At 35.9% G+C, this 19843-nt stretch overlaps 1 protein-coding gene across 1 annotated transcript in view; it reads left to right on the forward strand.

The window, feature by feature from the left end:
* LOC143259730 (uncharacterized) overlaps positions 1 to 19843 on the forward strand; it is an 801439-nt gene that overhangs the window by 756322 nt on the left and 25274 nt on the right. The window contains exons 8-10 of the mRNA XM_076523132.1: positions 7903 to 8019; positions 8730 to 8843; positions 10136 to 10279. Of these exons, the coding sequence (XP_076379247.1) occupies positions 7903 to 8019; positions 8730 to 8843; positions 10136 to 10279 (375 nt within the window). The remainder of the gene's footprint in view (positions 1 to 7902; positions 8020 to 8729; positions 8844 to 10135; positions 10280 to 19843) is intronic.

The following is a 19843-nucleotide window of genomic DNA, read 5'->3' on the forward strand; positions in this document are numbered from 1 at the left end:
TTTCGCATCGAGCGAACCTTTTAGTTACCTATCTTTTTATATTTAATGACAACCAGAAACGAGACCACGGAGAGTAAAAAGACGAAGACCCTGGAAACGTAGCCACGGCTCGCTATCAGGCGTATTTAAATGTCCCCGTTAATGCAGTTACGCCGGATAACGGGATTTTAATTGATAACGATATTATACGTTAAAATCCATATTAACTCCGTTACATGCTATTGTATTCAATTAGCACGAAATCGAATTTAATCCCTGCTTTTAAATGATTAAAACGCGTCACTATTAATATCATGTAATCTCGTAGAGTCTAATTACTGTTATTACTCGCCGTCGTTTTAACGATAGGCGTAAATATTATGCTGTCGATAACGGGCCATGTTTTGTACAGATGACAACATCTACATATATGTATATCTACAGATTATAATCTATTACATTTTGTCTTTTCGATTGCCAGTCGTCAGCTTGCCAGTTCTTAACGACTGTGTATGCTAAAATGTTTTCCTCACTTTTGAAATTTTTGTTTATTTATTTTCAAACATGTGTAAAGACAAATGTAATTTTTCTTTTGTAAGAATTTTATATATTATTGTAATTGTATTTTTCAACATGGTAGTAATTAGACACAACATACCTATAAAGTAAGTTTTAATTGGATGAATAACGAAGACAAAATTTCAATTTCAGAACATTTTGTTTCTGTTCTATAGATCTTGTTGCCGTTATCTATAATTTTTGGAATCTTGAACGCTCTGATTTTGTTTCATGAAAAATTGACAATTATATTTGGAGGAAACGAAGGAAAATTACTGAAATTATGAGAAACTCTTTCTTTATTTTAACACATCAAATTATCGTTGATCACAGACGGTCTCGGCCGTCCTTCGTCAAAAAATTCCTAATACATTTCCTCCCCATTGATTAATTTTCTCTATTTATCTCGTAAAGCTGACAATAAATATTTACCCGTCATATAGTGCTTGCATTCAAGGAATGGATAACAGCGACGGCGGGCTACTCGATTCTCTTGAACATGTTCAAGGCTCACAACAATCCGTTAGTATAATGTGCTTGTGTCAAGATGAAGTCTGTGGTTTGTTAATAGACAAACACAATATAGTTTGCACTGCACATGCACCCTTTTGCTAATTAAATTCAGCTTCTGCAGATCAAATTCACCCCTTTGCAAACTAAATTCACTGTTTGTAGATCAAATTCACACTTTTGCAAATTAAATTCACCTTTTGCAGATCAAATTCACGGTTTTGCAAATTAGATTTACCTTTTGTTGGTCAAATTCACTGCTTAGCAATTTAAGCTCACCTATTTGCAAGTCAAATTCACCATCCAGAAAATCAAACTCACTCTGCAAACCAAATTCACCCTTTTGACAATACATTTTTCTATGAATTTCTTTCCCTAGACTTTTGTGTGTAATAGAAATAAAATCCAATATAAATTTATTATTTAGAAATTCAAAATTCGTACATAGTTTGATCTATAATGGTTCTCCTGCAGCCGCTGGAGCTAATTTCATATACATATTCATGTAATAATTGTGGGGGTAACAATCGCAACACAGTTATTGATTACATCTGCCAAATGTTCATGATTTGAAGGACGAGCTAATGTATTTCTCTCATGTAATTTAATTTCTGAAAGAACATCTTCGACAGGATTCGTCATTGTAGTATACGGCAATGAAAATAGTTAACCACAATTCCTTCAAATTATCATAATTCTTACAACTTTTAAGAAAGTGTAGTTTCCTGTGCATATGTATGTGATTTGAGGCGTGTTTGATTTGCAGAAAGGTAAATTTGGTTTGCAAAAGAGTAAGTTTGAATTCCAAATTGCTGAATTTGATTTGCAAAAAGATGAATATGATCTGCAAAAGGACTTTGGTTTGTAAATTCTATACAAACTCGCATAAATGTGATCGCAGCACTGTAGTATAAATATTTGTTAACGAAACTTGTATTCTTGAAAATCTTGTAACAAATACAAAGTTATACATATCTGTTTGTGTAATATACCCATCAGTTTACCGCACATGCAATATTTGATTAATCTTCGAATGGAATTCTGTTGTCCAATATTCAGTCGAAAAGTTACTTAAACTTGATCGCAACATGAAACATAGTAAAACAAGCGCTGAAGTAATGTTAATCGATGCAGATTAGGTTTACGTTTCATTTTCCTTTCATATAATAATTCTAGTCTTTATGAAACACATTTTTTTTTTTATCGACATTCTCTTATCATCGACGAAGTATTCGATGATCCTAAGTCATCTCTTTAATGATTACGTTTGCATGCCCGCTCCACTATTTTTTGCCCGGTGCCGTCCATTCGAAATTATCGAAGCCATATTCATCGAGAACCGCACTGTTCTTGCACCACATTTACCTGCGCAAGTTTCCGGGGTACCTTATGGATGGGACTATATATCACTGCTCAAAATCCTGGTGAGCACACGGAGGTCACAGGGTGGCCAGCTGTGGAAGATGTAGTTTTCTCGGCTTTCACCAGTAGGATAAAGGCTTGATCGACCGATTGAACGGTCACTGTCCTGTTCGACCGGGAGCTTTGGACGAAAGAGGAAAGATAAATGATCGTGGAGAAGCCGTTAATACTCCTTGGTACGAGTCCACTCGATCGGGCTAACTCGGTCAGGACTGCCAATAATACCGCGTGTCCTGGTACCAGTAGAACGGGTTTATCACAGCCTTAACACTGCGCCGATAAACGCGTTTATAATCGTTCATCGAACAATATCTGTTTTAATCGATATTACAAACAGCTTGAATTGTTGCGTTTTTATTGCAAACGTATCCATGGGCATTAAATTATCTTAACGTGTACATATTTAACTAATTTGTATCTTTTCTTCTGGTTTGCAGAAATGAAATGTAAAGAATCAAGTTCGGTGTAAATTGTAACAAATTGTTTCGTCAGAATACAAGTCTCGCAGCTTGTTTTGCACTGAATCGTACAGCACCATCTAACCTGATGATAATTGGATTAATCCGCAATCGATGCAAAATGTAGTCACACGTTGATGACATATACGCATTCTGTGATAATTATGATATTGTGTCAGCGTATAATTACTTTCAGTTGAAATAATTTAACTCCCAAAGGAATATATTTTACATAATTATATTACATTAATATACATTAATCATATTTGTATTTACATAAATAATCCGTATGTGTTGCAATTTATGCTACATACTTATTTTCATTTTTTACCCCGTTCCGGGGCATAATATAACAAAGTTTCCGACTTCTTTTAAGCCGAAGATAAATATCTAAGTGCCATATATTGTGCACTTTTTTAAACGTGTTTGACAGCTGTAGAAATCTTAAGTTACTCAAGCTGTTTCTAGATTAAAATGAACATTCTCGAGAAAAAACTGTGTAAATCTTGTTTCAACATGCTTTGGTTTACCTAATATTTAAAGCGCACAAACATTTAGCACAATGCAATCCTTTTATGAGATGAGAATGCGTATAATTGGATTTACACGTACATCAAACGTCTTTCGTTTGAATGCGTTTCGCTCTGTTTGCCCCAAGTGGTTCGAGTCAATGCTGTCGTGGATGACTTTCGTCAGAATCTTACCGCGCTGTCATATCGGCCGAGGCCCTGCTCGTTGATAATTCGATCAACAATTTAATTCGAAGAAACGGGGGCCGCAGGAACGCGATTCGCTTCTAACCGAATCATGCGGTTCACTGATCTCTTTCGAGCCCGACAGTTCTTACTTTTATCGTGTCAACGAAACGATATGATGTTTCATAGAAACGTCCGGCGTCGGATGCTATTCAAATGCGGCCGTCTTATCGACACGGCCGAATCGACCGAGTTCTTTCATTCGCGTGAGCCATACTCGACAAGGCATCCTTAATTTCACGGAAGAAGGGTAATCGTCGAATAAACGGTACAGAAACGCGAAGACGATCTCCGTTATTGTCGCTGACTAGCAGCTGGAAAATGTAAGTCAGTGGAAGTAAGCGACGATGTCTATTAAAATGATGTTTCTATGTAGTGCTTGAATGTTTTAATCCTCTGAATATCGAGTGCATTAATTGCATTAATCGGAGATTATGTTTCAAGCGAAATTCGGTTCTTGGAACAGAGGGTGTCTCAGTCTAAAACGCGTTATTTCAATGTGAAATACGATATCTGAAGCTTTCCATGTATAAGAGTATAACATTTCAAATATTTCTTATAATCCAGCTGTTGTATTTTCTTTTATTAATTCGATTTCATTCATTATTTTACTGTTCAAGTGATATATAAATGACAATTATTATTTATTCCCTATATTTATCGCAAAATTTGTTCGATTCTGAAAATAAAATTTTCGAATTTCTTTATGATGAATACTTTGACAAAACCCGTAGAGATTCTATAAAACAAAATGCTATTGTTAGCATAAAATATAACTGGCGTTTTTCTGTAAAAGAAGGTAAATCTGTCATTGTCAAAATAAACTTAAGTATAATATACGTAGATACTTTAAGGGAAAGAAAACTTTAAAAAGCAATTAATTGCTAGATGATGCATCTGCAACCTATTTCGCTAATCATTTTTATCGTATCCCGTATAAATTATATTTTATGCTAATAATAGTATTTTTTTTATAGAATTTCTCCTAGATTTGTCAAAATATTCATCTCATAGAAATTCGAAGATTTTATTTTTGCAATCAAACAAATTCTGCGATAAATATAGGGAGTAGATAATAATTGTTATTTATATCACTTGGACAGAAAAATAATTAATGAAATCGAATTTATTCAGCTAAATTATACATAAACTAAATTGGACACGTTCAATTGATGCTGCAGGTTTTTTTATTCACTTTGCAGGCTTATTATTCACTAATTAAGATATATTTTCAATTTCATACAATTACACGACTATCTATGTTCATAATTTTTGAAACCTTGCGCTACCACTGTTGAAATTAACAACAATTTTTCTGTACACTGTTTAACGTGTTATATTAATTTCGTTCAATAATTGCCATTATAAGAAAAGAAGTTAAATAAAAAAAGTTTCCATCATTGTTATTGCTCGATTGTTACAGTGAGCAGAAATTAACGGTAATTTTCATATATTTCGTTGAAACGTGAGTAACAGCCGGGTAATTATGGTAACTGGAGCAATTATCTCTAAGTAATCTAACCACGCTAATTGCCATTTTCAGCTGCTGATAATTTCTTAATACGGAGCATAAAAAAATTGTCAAAATTTCTGCGCAGTAATAATTACACCACCAACGAGAGCCAAGCGTTATAATTAATTTAATTGTAAGTCCTTCCTCCCAACATGAATAAAACTATGAAAAAAATAAGTCTTTCATTGGTTCTAACATCATTAACAATACTTTTGTTTCAACGTTTTTGTAATTCAATGAAAGTAGCATAACAATACAATTTCATTCAGAAGAAAAAGTTACTTGTTTTCGTTTTACTTCTATATAGTTAAAATATTGATTTCTACTTATTTGACTGCGGATCCTTTTACAGGTATAAATTGTGGCACATGAATTTATTGAAATTGGCAAAATGATCAATGAAAAAATCGTTAGAATACAGGAGAAAATAAATATCTCTTGATTGATATAAATATAAATCATATAAATATAAATATAAATAAAAAATTGATCTAAAGTGATATTCTTTGTGCTTTTTGTTTTACCGGGTTCTAGAGGAATGGAAGCATTACAAATGTACAAATCTTGTAAATTAAAAATCTTCTATAACTATATAAAAAGATATACATCTCATTCACCGCAAGATTAAATTAATAATATCTCAATTAATTCAATTGTATATATTTGCATTCACGGGCCCCTTATCGCGTAGATAACGTGGAATTAGTTGAAGAGCAAGAATTTCAGCGAAACAAAGAACAGTCGGCAATATAACCATGAATAGTAGGCGAGACAGATGACGATCGTGTCGGAATCGCGTCGTTTTTTCAAGTCGACAGCGCACAGTGATATAGGTCAGTGTTCGCTGCGCCGCGTCTTCTACCCTGTTATTGTGAGAGACAAGTTGTGCGAGAGAATATCAATTTTCCGTAGATTGTTCCATCCAACAAGAAGGCGGTTGCGAAGGGTCAGGCAATCGATTCAAATTGAAATGACTGTCGGACTTATTGTCTTCGTTCACAACGAATGCGCAGTCCTTTACGCGATGAGCATAAATAACTGGCATGCAGCATCGTCGGCTTGTTTTCATTACAGCATCGATAATCAAAATGCAATCTGCTTCTCGAAAACGATTCTTCGATCTTTTCTTCTTGTGTTTAACGAGCAATCGCTCGATTCGCGCTCTTTCAATTAATTCCGTGCAACTTACACTTAAATAGTAGGAATGTTTTTTTCTAAGTGGTCAGCATATGGGAAATGTAAAGATTTTGTAACCTAAATTTATAATTTTTCAAATTATATTCACCTCTTTTCAAATCAAATTTACCCGTTTCTAAACTAATTCACCGTCTTCAAATTAAATTGTTTCCTTAAACTATTATAATAAAAATTAAATTCAATATAAAATTGTTCTGAAATTTTGAATTTTATTGTTTGTAAGTAATAATGAACATAAAATTCTTATTTAACACTAAACATACATTTCTTAATAATAAGAAAAAGCTTTAATGGTAAACTGTTTTGTGACAGTTCAGAATGAACATATTTAACTACACATCATAGATGATCACACTTTTTAACTTGCTATTGATACAATATTCGACTATTTTCATCATGCTTCAAAACGTTTACGTACCATTGGGTCGTTCGAAAATTTGTTTCTAGAAAGCTACAATTCTTAGAAAAAGTCAAAAAGTATTTTCCTTTACTCTAAACAATTAAAACTCTAAAAAAGCGTCTTTCATTTCCTCGTGGAAGAACGAAACAACTTTCTGGACTCAATGAAACCTAAATAAAACCATTTTCAGTAACAGATGCTCCGCAGTTATTCCAACACACCCAATTAGAGTTCTTTACTTCTTTATCAAGATATTACGTCGATCCACATCACGTGTTGCTCCGTACTACCTGCATTTACTCTAAAATTTCGTCTTATTTGTCATCAGCTAGTAAACAAAAATGGACAATTTGGGAAGAGGAGATACGATTATTCAAGCCTCGCGGCTCATGTTTATAGTTTCCGATTATCAACAATTATGAAAACGAGGTGCAAGGCTCGAATAATCGTATTTCCTCTCCCCAAATTGTCCATTTTCGTTTACAAGCTGAAGGAAAATTAGAAAGAAATTACTGTATCAGTTACAAAGCGACGCGTGTTAACTCCTTCACTAACATTGCTGAACTAGAACTGAAAGCTGCAAGATGAGCCATCGTACACACTTATCCAAAACACTTCGCACGTTATTAAACTTATAGAACATACTTCGCATTGTATACGCACGATATCAAGGAAGATGCGCGGCGTGTATTTAGCATCCAGCGGAATCCGCGACCGAAATGGCATCGTATATATCCGGCAGTCGGCAGATCTTTATCGGTAGTGTCCGAGAGCATCGAATGTTCCCAGAACCACTTCGAAACTGTGGTTGGTGAAGATAAGAACTGGCTCGAATTTGTTCGGCGAAGCACGAGAACGTGAAATTGGAAAGGAAAAGAAGGGGCGTCGCGACGCCCTGCACGTTCGCCGTTTCCGCTTTCTGTCTTTCTGCGTTCCCCATGAATCGAGGTTCTCGTTGACGCTCTCGTTGACGCTCTCGTTCTTCCCCTTTCATCGTATCCTACCCTCTCCTTCCCTATCCAACCAGTGTCTCCACCCTTTTCCCGCGATTTCCCGTGGACCCTTTACTTCGACACTTTAACCGAATGGAACTGTCACGTCGTTTTTCAGGTGGACATCACCGAGCTGTGTCCCTCCGCCACAGTTCTCGCACAGCAATTGACCCATGTGGAACTCGAGAGGCTTTCGTACATCGGCCCTGAAGAATTCGTCCAAGCTTTTGCGAAGGTGCGTTTTCTTTCCGCGCGATTGCATTACAATAATGCTCGCTTAAATTTTAAAACCCTGTTACGCATATATTTCAACGATCCATCCCCTCTCTTCTCAATGAACGAGGACAGAAAATAAATCCAACTTTTAGATTTAGTTATATTTGTCCGACTTTTTCAAATGTAGTGCAAGCGAATCGTTGAGATCTATCCGATGAAAGTGAAACCAAACACGGCGTAAATCCGACTAGTCTTATCAACTTAATCATTAGCGTAGAAAACAGTAAAGACATTTCAAGAATGTAAGAATTTAAGAATACTATTGCATTATTTTCAACTAAAAAAAAACAATTAAAGAAAGAAAGAAATATCTATGTAGCTTCTGTATCTTGCAATTAACGCAAACAATTTTCATTTTAGTAAATGATTATCCGGGAAAGGATTAAAATAAATGAATTATTTTACGCTTAAGCCACAGTATTTTCAACGTCCATCAGATAAAACACTATTTTAAGACAAAAATTTGTCGTACGATTTCAAATGAAATAAACTGTTTACTGTTTGAAGTATTTCACTGTACCCATTATACTTGGTCTCAAGGACCGCACTGGTAGTGTTGATGAACATATTTGTCTTCTTAAACAAATTATGTTTCGTAAGAGATCACGATATTGCTGAAATTTGACAACTTAAATAAATATTTTATTAATTTTTGTGTCATTTGTACAGGAATCTCCACATTTGGAAACATCGTTCAAGGACATGAAGAAAACTCGTAATCTCGAATCATACGTCCAATGGTTTAATAGACTGAGCTACTTCGTAGCAACTGAAGTGTGCAAGGTAAACCACAATAAGAGAATCTCGAATGTTTTAAAACACAAGTGAGATCTTTCAAATTGATCATTGTCCATTTAAATAGGGAAATATATTTGGTCGGCTTTAAAGACAATCAGTGTGATTCAATTAATCTTAAAATTGGGATAAATAAGGATTTTTCAAATTGACTGTAATGATTAACCTTTTAGGCACGACGCGCCACTATAGTGGCTTTCGCGGATGTCATCTTTCAAAACGACGCGCCACTATAGTGGCTTGCTCTAGTAGCTCACTCGCTCATCGTTTGAATCAAATAATCGTCTTCATATGCATTGTTTCACATTTCTTTTGTCTTGACATCGATTTACAACAGTCTACAGGGTGTCCCAAAAATGTCTCGCAATTCGGAAACGGCGGGTTCCTCGGATCATTTGAATCAACTTCTTCCTTTACAAAAATTTTCTCCGAGGCACCGTTAACGAGTTATTAACGAAAAACAGTGACCAATAAGGATCGAGTACGGCTGACGCGAGGCGTCCCAGCCAACCAGCGCACGAAGCCCAGTTCCGCTCATTGGCTCGGTCGCCTCGCGCCAGCTGAGCTGGGATTCGACCGTCTCGACCGCTGACGCCGCTGGCTCGGCCGCCTCGCGCCAACTGTGCTAGGATTCGACCGCTCGACCGCTGGCGCCGTTGGCTCGGCCGCCTCGCGCCAACTGAGCTGGGATTCGACCGCTCAACCGCTGGCGCCGTTGGCTCGGCCACCTCGCGGCAGCTGATCTCTGTTCTCACTGTTTTTCGTTAATAACTCGTTAACGGGGTGCCTCGGAGAAAATTTTTGTAAAGGAAAAAGTTGCTTCAAATGGCCTGAGCAACCCGCCACTTTCAGATTGCGAGACATTTTTGGGACACCCTGTATATACAGACAGAATATACAGTATCAGACTCTGTACAGTTCATATCAGACTCTGCCGTCCAGAGAAATAGCCTCGCGCAGAATTCAGCCGTACCTAAAAGGTTAAAGAAAAAACGATCAATATCGATATTCAATGATTTTATTTCATTTTCTTTATAATTATTTTTATTTTGTTTGGTCATCAATATATGTGCTGCTATTTATTGTTTGTATATGATAAATAAAATAATGTTTATACGCATTTTCAAAGACAAGTTACACTGATTGGCTTTCGCACCATCCATTTTTATATTAGTAAAACAATTCTTCATTTTATAGTATGTGTATGTATGAAACAATGGCAGATGAAAAGACAAAACTAAATAGAACAGCCTTTGAAAACAACATTTTCCATTTTATAGCACGCAAAAAAGAAGCAACGTGTTCGTGTGGTGGAATACTGGATTGAAACTGCGCGTGAATGTTTCAACATCGGCAACTTCAATTCCCTAATGGCTATTATTGCTGGCCTGAACATGTCGCCGATATCTCGTCTGAAAAAAACGGTGAGTAAGTCTTTCAGTGTTAATAAGTACATATTCTTGAATCTGTATTACGAGTTATACTCTTCTTGTCCATAAATCTGATAGACTGTTTATCCGTGTTCGTAAAAGACACTTAAAATTGAGGCGACTTTTTTAATAATACAAGAGTAGAAAGACAGGATTTGGTATAGCAATGACTTCGTGTCACACCTCGTAGATCCTAACAAAATTTAGCTTTCTTAATGGATTCTAATACAGATTAATTTCCTGGTTCAGTAAAAGGACTGTGTCAGATATAATACACAAAGTGCTGATAACTTTCTTGTGTTGTTTAACTTTTAGACAGTATCTAGACAATTTTGTTAAAAAATTGCAATTATTTGGAATGACGAAAGAGAATAAAAATTAATAAAAATAAAAATTGTGATTTTCACAATCATTAATTGCGTGCAGTTGATAGCAATGTTAACTAATTTCGATGAAAATTTCAATATGCATACAAGTAATCGAAATGTGCAAAATAAATTGTTTAAATTTTCGTTATTACAATTATCGCAAAAACGTTTGCCCTCGTTATCTAATGAACTAGTCCCTCCAACATTAACCCGAGAAAGATAACCTACGTCGCAGAGGCGCCTGCGAAATAAACAACTGACTGCACCGTTTTCATAGAGGTCTAGTGATTTAAGTTTAAAATTACTTAAAATATAAAAAAATATAATATAAATGCATTTTATTTTTACAATAATGCCAAACCTTTAAAATGACTAGATTAACTTAAATAAATATCCATTGTTAGTATAAAATTGACGCCTTAGAAAAGCATGCGCCTCTGAAGCGTATGGTTATCTTTTACGTACGTTGTCATATGGTTATCTTTCTAGGGTTAAAAAAAAAATTCAAGTCACTTGCTTCAATTTTGAATAAGACATTTGCTTATGAACCGATTCGCTTTGCTACCGTGTCTAGCAAAAAGTTATTTGATGCACTGATTTCTAGAGACTATTAAGAAATCATCGAAAACGGAGCCGAAATAGCTTTCCCAGTTTCATCAACGATGTTTCCCGGGCATAAACAATTTCAAGTTGAAAACTATCGTGAGATAAAAAGAAACAAGAGTCTCGCGATCGATAGTTTAATTCGTGACGGTGGTACGTGCAAAAAGATCAACTGCAGAGGTTGAACAGAAAGTTAGAAGCAAAGTGATCGATTGTACGGGCTGGAAAGTGACGCTTTCAGCAGGACTCGTTTCCTATATCGTACGTTGCAGGAACGATGACGCGCGCCCGGGAAAGCGTTAATACGACGGTGGCACGTAGGATTGGCCACACTCGTTTGCAACCCCGCCCTCTCGCCTTGATCGGTGGTGAGAGCGACAATAAGCGATCTGTAATCCTCGTAAATCGAGCGTGGCGCCGCGACGCACGACGACCAGCGTTAACCGTGACGAATCGCCGTGAAACGAACGTACGGGTCGCTCCTCCGCCACGAGGGACACTTGGAAACGCAAAGAATTTCCACAAAATTGCATCAAAGAATCGATTAAGCCAGAACGATTCGATTCGACGCGAAAAAGACGAACAATGGAGAAGGAAGCCATTTTGATTGAATATTTCTTTCATCACTGCTCGGTCGGTTCGATTGAAATCACGCACGAGCCCGAGTCTGTATGGAAGTTTTCGAAACCATGAGTTTCTACCGTAATTATTCCCATGTTTATTTTTACTGGGGTAGTAAACTCTTCTGTACGTTTCTTTTCGCGTGTCGTAATTACACTGCTAATTTCCGTGTAAATTCATACTTTCGTAGAAAGAAGATACAGTTTATTACGTCATTTCTGCATAACATTTTATTTAACATATTTTCCATATCTATTTCATACTGTTGTGCACGAATAGTTTATTGCAATGCTTAGTAAATGCAAATAAAAAATAAAATTTATTTGTACCAAGAAGCGATTGCGATCACATTTTCATTGGTTTTTATTGCAGCATGATATTTAAATTAGACTGTTTATTACAGAATTACAAAAGCTCTGGACAGGCTTTGCAACGCAAATGAATCATTTTGTAGATCATTTCTCTTTATTACAAATTACGTTCAACAATTAAATGCAAATTAAATTGATACAAATTAAAATGCTATTTCATAAATCTTTATCGGAGATGACGAAAAATTCAACATTACTTCTCATCGCGATATTGCTTTTTTCGTGTTTCAGCAATAAATTAATCATTCCTGTTTTAACAGTGAGAATGTGGTGTCGATAAGGTGTTAACCGTTTGCATTCGACGCCATTTCGGTGTTTCAAATAGAAACAAATTTGATAACGTAAACATTATTTTAGAACGTGACATAACAATTTCTAGCGGTGTCTCAGAGTCACCACTCGAGTGCAAACGGTTAATATTATTCACCACGTTTTGTCTTTTGACAAACATCAACATCGGTCACCTGTCCGTTTCTTTTTCAACGAAACGTAGTTCTTCGCTCGATCGCTGTTAGTATTTCTAATCGTATCGATGCTCATTTCTGTTTCTTACTATTTAATTACATTATTTCTAGTTTGGGAACGAAACACCTACTTCATTCCTATAAACGTCAGATACGTGTCGGATAAGAGGATTGTGACACAAGTTCCGCACCGCACGAAAAAAACTGCGATCCGATCTGCGGCGATAACGAAATAATCGAAGCGCGTGTCGCTCGCAGCAATTGCGTTCCTTCCTGAAAGAGAAAGGAGAAAAATTCAATACGTGTCACAACGTTTCGCATCAGCCGTTCGCTATATTGCCGTCATCCTCGGTTCAGAGTTTATCTTCAGGCATTGACCTATTTTCCGCTTCAATGAAATTCTGTGCGCAATAAAAGTACGCCGCGAATAGAAGAAAACATAGTGAATACCTGGATCGCTTTCTCTTGAAGTGTAAACTGAAATCTATCATGCCCAAAATACGGTGATTCCTCTAAAATTACTCTGGTTGCGAAACGGCAAAAAATATATTCCACGGAACCACATAAAATAACAGATATACATAATTACAAAATAAAAAATTTCTCCTAAAAAATAAAACTACGCCTCACACACAATGTGCATTCTACAATCTACCACTCACAATGCCACAGTACAACATACACCTTTCAAAACGGAATAACATTCTCTCCAAATGACCCTCAGCTTGTAAACAAAAATGGACAATTTGGGAAGAGGAGATACGATTATTCGAGCCTTGCGGTTTGTTTTTATAGTTGCCAATTGTCAACAACTATAAAAATGAGCCACCAGGCTCGAATAATCATATCTCTCGTTTCCAAATTGTTCATTTTTGTCTACAAGCTGATGGACAATTGATGAAAACTTACTGTAATTTCTTTATAATTGGGTCGAACGATCTAAATTATTTTGGGATCTTGGAGAGATCAGTTTACTAGACAATGGCTAAAAAATTGTTTTCAAAAATTGCGATTGATTGGGATAATAAAGAAAAGATGTTTTTTTTATCGTTTTTATCCGAGCCTTAATCCTTTTACTCTATTGTATGTTTTATCTATAATCTAATAACTGTAATTTTGTACATTTTCACTGGTTACTCGTGAGAATTGTACTGAAAAGACAATTTCTCACGAGTAACCAGTGAAAATGTACTAAAATGATAATAAGGAAGCAGCCGTAACAGTAAATCAAAAATGTTATCGTTCCAATGTTTTTTACACGATAAGTTGAAACATTTGGTATTTATTGTCCTCTTAGGCTATCTAAATATTTCTTATTTTTACGAAGCTACCTAATAAAAGAAATTGTATGAAAATAATAATTACTTCGAGAAAGGTGAGTTCTAGTTTTAAATGGCATATTATCCTAGAGCATCATATCGATTATCCGAGTTTAAGATAAATATTTTCTCAGCGATCATCTCGTTGGCCTCGATTTCCTCGCGAATTGAATAAAACACCCAGATAGTGGATGCGACCTTCATTATAACGAACGAAATGCAATTTTTTCTCTTAAATTCTCTCCTGACCTCTGCATGCATAAAAGTGTTCATATACATACATTCTTTGAGACCGGGCTGTGTGCAGTAAATCTGTAGCGAGGCGTACAGCTTTTTAAACAATTTTATGCAGAAGTATCGAGTAATTAACATATTGCTTAGCTACTTTTTGATTAAAATTTCTATTTTAATGTAATGGTAGACAATTCGAATACATAAAACAGAGGTTCATAATAGAATGAAATATTAGATAACAGGAATAAAATGTTTTTGATTTTATGGTGAGATTAAAGATTTATTTAAAAATGAATAAAAAACCTTAGTCAAAAAGAAACCTCAGTACGTGGGAAAAAAGAAATTTCTATCTGGCTTCTGTTTCCTGCAATTTATGCCGAAAACTTTCGCTTTGCATAAAGATTTACAATCTATTAATAATTTTACTAACTTTACGCCTTATATTACCTTTGTGTATTACCTCAGTAACTTTGAACTAGTGCATTTTGTGAGACATGTTTTTAAACCGTAAGCTGAATTAAGTGTTTATTAGTCCTTCAGATAAATTTATGATAATAATTGTTTAACGAGCCTTGACGTGTTTGTTTGAAGATTAGAATACATTTTTTTTATCATTGCAATACGTTTCCAATGCTGCAATGCAAAATTGATTTCTATTTTTATGTAGAATTAAATAATAATGTAGCATTGTGAACAAACAATAATCGGATGAAGAATTATTAAATCATTAAGCTACTATTATATATTAAAAAGTCTTTTGTTTGTTGCAATTCTCACGCAAAACAGTCAAATCTAAGAAATTACTCACGAAGTATTGTTTACGTCTGATGCTATCAAGTATCAGTGAAGGACTCTAATCAATTTCTAATAGTTAGCGTCGACCAATAATTACTCTCTCTCTCTCTCTCTCTCCCTCTCTCTCTCTCTCTCTCTCTCTCTCTCTCTCTCTCTCTCTCTCTCCGTGTGTGTGTGTGTGTGTGTGTGTGTGTGTGTGTGTGTGTGTGTGTGTGTGTGTGTGTGTGTGTTTATCGTAATATGTAACTTTCATCCAGATTGAAATAAATCGGTTTATTTATATCGAATGAACCGAAATACTTTCCAACAAATCGGTAAATGCGTACAACTTTATCGCAGTCTGGATAAATTGCGAGACCGAATAGAGGCCATTATATGTTTTTTCCTCGTTTTTAATTACGGGACCGGGGCAGTATGCCGGGTATGTATCCTCCGGGCTGTATTCGATGCGGACTGTTATTCAGGGTTCATTTGGTTCGGCTAGCTGATTTATACAGGTCGCGTTTAAAATAATTGCTGGAACTATCATCAGCCAAGCGGCGCGGCTCGCTTCGTAATTTTCGTTAATGAAAATTTAACGTTCACGTTCGGTCACGCATGCGCCTTATTTTCACACCCTCCGCCGGCCCGCCTGCTTGCAAATCGTTGCGAACTCACGAAAACATCCACGGATTTTACGTTTCCATGCAAGATCGTTCGGCAATTGCGAATTTTCAGTGATTAAACTGTTTACGACACGAAAACTGAACGTGCAGCGAATACGATTAGTAAGTTCTTGCTAGATACATAGAAGTTATTTTACCAGTTTTTGCAATATCAATTGGGAAGATAAATACTGGTGTGCAAACTGAAATAATTTGGAAAATCTGTTAACTGTAATTAGATGAAAACAGTTTTGAAGTCTTTAACACGTTCCGTGCCACGTGTACCATCCATGGTACACGCTTGCATGTTTACTTAGTGAACTGAACAAATTGTTTACAAGAAATTTAGAACCGAAGAATCAATTTCCACCGCAAGAATGGGCGTTGATAAGTTTTTGTTACGTTGTTATGTGTACGAGAATTAATAATTGCACGTAATACATCAAGTTTTAGTAAAATATCAAAGTGTGAAGATTCGAGTAAAAAAAGCTCGGCACGGAACGTGTTAATGATGTTAACTGGGTTTTATGTATTATATTGTTCACGGTACTATAGTTATATATAATTCACTTCATCAATAATCAAATTAAATATTTCATAAAAATCATAAAAAGATACAAGTTAAATGATATATCTCATTCTGTATATCAGAATTTATTTCAGCAAGAAAATATGGAAATTACCCACACGTCTTAAACTATTAGTCTGCTCTTGATGATATTCTATATTTTTATGTAGACTTATATTAGTATTTATTATTCACTTTTATCACATTGTTATTCGATGATTTTTCTTGAAATTCAGTGAAGGTTGTATAAACAAAATTATGGGTTTAATTTGTGTTAAAATTTACATTTGAAGCATTAAATAACTATTCCAATATATCATTGTATTTTCTAAAAATATATTTAAAAAAAGAAATCACTTTGATGACTTACAGAATTTTTCTGAAAAACAATCATCCACATCAGAAGAATATAACAACGTAAGCATGTTCGCTTTGAGTAATTACAATTATTAAAAAGGAAATTGTTCAATCTCAATTTCTTGCGATCAACCGAGGTAATTTTTATTTTCCATGAAGGTCCAGTTGTGAGCTAAAATCGCTCTCAGCTTGTTGATGAAAATTATAGCACTCTATGACATTTTTAAACGTGAAGCGCACGCTCGGCATTACGCACCAATACGTCAACTCATCGCGGATGAAAAAATAATTCGAGCAGCGTGCGGGTGCATTTTGAAATCCAGTTATTTGCTTGTTCATTTTTCCTGTCATAAATTTGATTTCGATTTGACTATAGTAACCGATGATGATAGTTTAAAAAACATAATAAACGTTCTCAATAAACATTGACAAAATAAAAGATTTTTACTTACGTACTGATTAAACTGCGGATTTTATGCATTTTTTAAGAAAATGAATGTATGAATTTAAAAATGTCGTCGCACAGCTTTTTACTTAGCTTATGTAACAGTATATCGCGGCCACCCTATACAATCCGAGTGGCAAAACGCTTCTCCTTCCTTCATACAAAATCTTAGCTTTAAAAAAGCTTAGTTCACGCAGCGGAAACAGAGCTACAGAGAACAGATTAATCGGTCCTTAAGTCCGATCGCGTCAATTCGCGTCGAAAAAGGGAATCCGGGGAAAAGAACTAGGCGTCTGAACTCCACTTGAACACGGCCCCAATCCCGGCGACTGCCATTTGCCCAAGGAGAATATTCTCTTTGCCGGGCGAGAGAAGCCATGCAACTTTCAACTTCCACGAGTTTCGAGACGAAACTCGGGCTTCGAAAACTCGTCGCCCGTATCTCGAGCCGCGTTCGCTGGCTCGCGTTCGAGAGAAACCGCCGATACGGCGACGTCGCTGGAAGATAAACGATACCACCCTTCTGCTCCCTCTTTTCGTCGCTCCCACCCTTCCATCCTGCCCTTCTGCATGGGGGTTAATTTCCCACAGAGATAATCTGCGAATGACGTCTCCTTCTAGCGTCGTGAAAAGAGGACCCCCGCTCACTTTTCGCCCCTCGAAAAGCTAATTACGTTCGGTCGTTGCGACCCGCCTAGCAGATACCACCACCCACGTTCTTCCTCGCAAACCCTACCGCGTACAGTTCATTATCGCGTGGGAAAGCCACGGGACAGGAGGGCGGGGGTGGTGAAGGTCTCGCGGCTTGGCAGCGTCGACAGGCGAAATCTTTATCGACGAGATCGACGGGCGAAAATGATTCGCGCGAGAACCGAGTTTGATAGAATTCTTTCTCGGTCGCGGCACACGAAGAAAGCGCGCCTCGATTAACGCTTTCACTGCGGTGTCAGTCGCGTAATGAGTGACTTAATTTTCTTTTTTAGTGGTTATTAGCTAGTTAGCTGTTTTTAACGAGTGTACTCGTCATAACACAAAATGTTGTCATTTCTAGTATGGCACTCTGTTTCGAGTATACTCGCCAAAAGCAGCTAACTGGTTAAGAAGAACATATACTTTCATATTCTTGACTAAATTATTCTTTTTAAAAGTGTTGTATTTAAACGAAATATGAAGAAAATCAAACATATACAGTATAATTACAATAACATAACGAGACAAGACCAACAACTTCATCAAACAAGTCGCTAAAAGCCAAGAGACTTTAAATAAAATCTCGAAAAGAATGATGGTCTGCGAAGTTTTGTTTCATGAAATAAGTAGTTTCGATTTTATGCCAGCTTTACAGTTGCTATCACGGCAGTGAACGCATTAACTGTCACAAACGGAGGAAACAACAGAGAAATTACGGAAGAAAAATAATTGCTAGCGATTTGAATGGTGCTGGCTGGACCGTGGATATCTACACGCATGTTTGAGTTTTTATGGGTTCATTCGGGAAGACGGGAATTAGATAAATTACAGTGTTGTAAAGGAAAATCGTGACGCCGCAAACATATAAAATAACGGGTTTGAAAGAATTTTTTTGCACTGCGGGGAAACACAATAGATGCCAACTATACGTGTACATGTTGGATTGAACAAGTTCCCCGGAATTTCTTTGTTACACTAAAATGAATGATATTATCGTTGTTTGTATTGTGCTCCCTTCAAAATAATACCTTTGCGCAGATATACTGCTGGCAGTGACACGAGTTCCACGAAACTGTTACATTTTTTCGATTCAAAGCAATATCTGCGTTGTTGCTTTTTTCGTAACAGTTCCCTCGCAAAAAATATCCGAAAAATTACTGTGTGACGACAATATTTTCCATATTGTTTAGACACGTACATTCTATAAATTATATTTAACAAAGTTTACAGAACTATTTCTTCAAAATTAAATTTGGAAAAGCGATAGGATTGTAACACGAAATGACTGTTTAATATACGAAAGGCATGATCGTAATGTGACTTAGAAAGAGGAAATAATGGAAATAATTCTCCTGAATACTTTGAGTGCTCCTTTCCACACACACAATTACAATAAACCTCTAGAATATAATCGTCCTAAAAAATATTTAAAATAAAATCATCACTTAAGAAAAATCCATACGATAAGAAGATTTAAGGCTTACTTCAGTTCATAATGGACTCCGTATTAATTATATCAAGCTACTGTAACTCTTTTGCAGTAAACCCTACGTTGGCGCTAATGGCTTTGTAGCTAATGCGACATTACAGTTCGCTAAAACAATTAATTATTAAAAATGAATATTTATTTATTCATGAAGTAATGAAAATTATAAAAACGTAGCATAATTAACGTAATAATGTATCAGAACAATTATGACACAAATATTGGATACAATAATAATAATAATAATAAAATAATAGTCGAGCTTATGTTCTACCTGTAAACTATGTTTTCTTATATCATTTTATTACCACATCTTTATGAAAAGAACGAGAACCCCTATAAACTATAAAATCGTAGTCTAACCTTTGGTTCTCAAACGGATCAAAGCATTATTCTTCCTTGTTGTTTAAAGTCGCTTAGCTTATACGGTATATTTATACAAACGAGAAAACTTCAAATATCGCGCATAATACGTAAAACCCGCAAAGGACATAGTAACACGTTAGAACCTCGTTTACGACGATCGCGTTATCTATCTTATTTACTCTGAGCGTCGAAAAACTTGATCGAAACTTCATTCGCCGGACTTCCGC

This window comes from Megalopta genalis, chromosome 6, assembly GCF_051020955.1.
Source record: "Megalopta genalis isolate 19385.01 chromosome 6, iyMegGena1_principal, whole genome shotgun sequence".
In the NCBI taxonomy this organism is placed as follows: domain Eukaryota; kingdom Metazoa; phylum Arthropoda; class Insecta; order Hymenoptera; family Halictidae; genus Megalopta; species Megalopta genalis.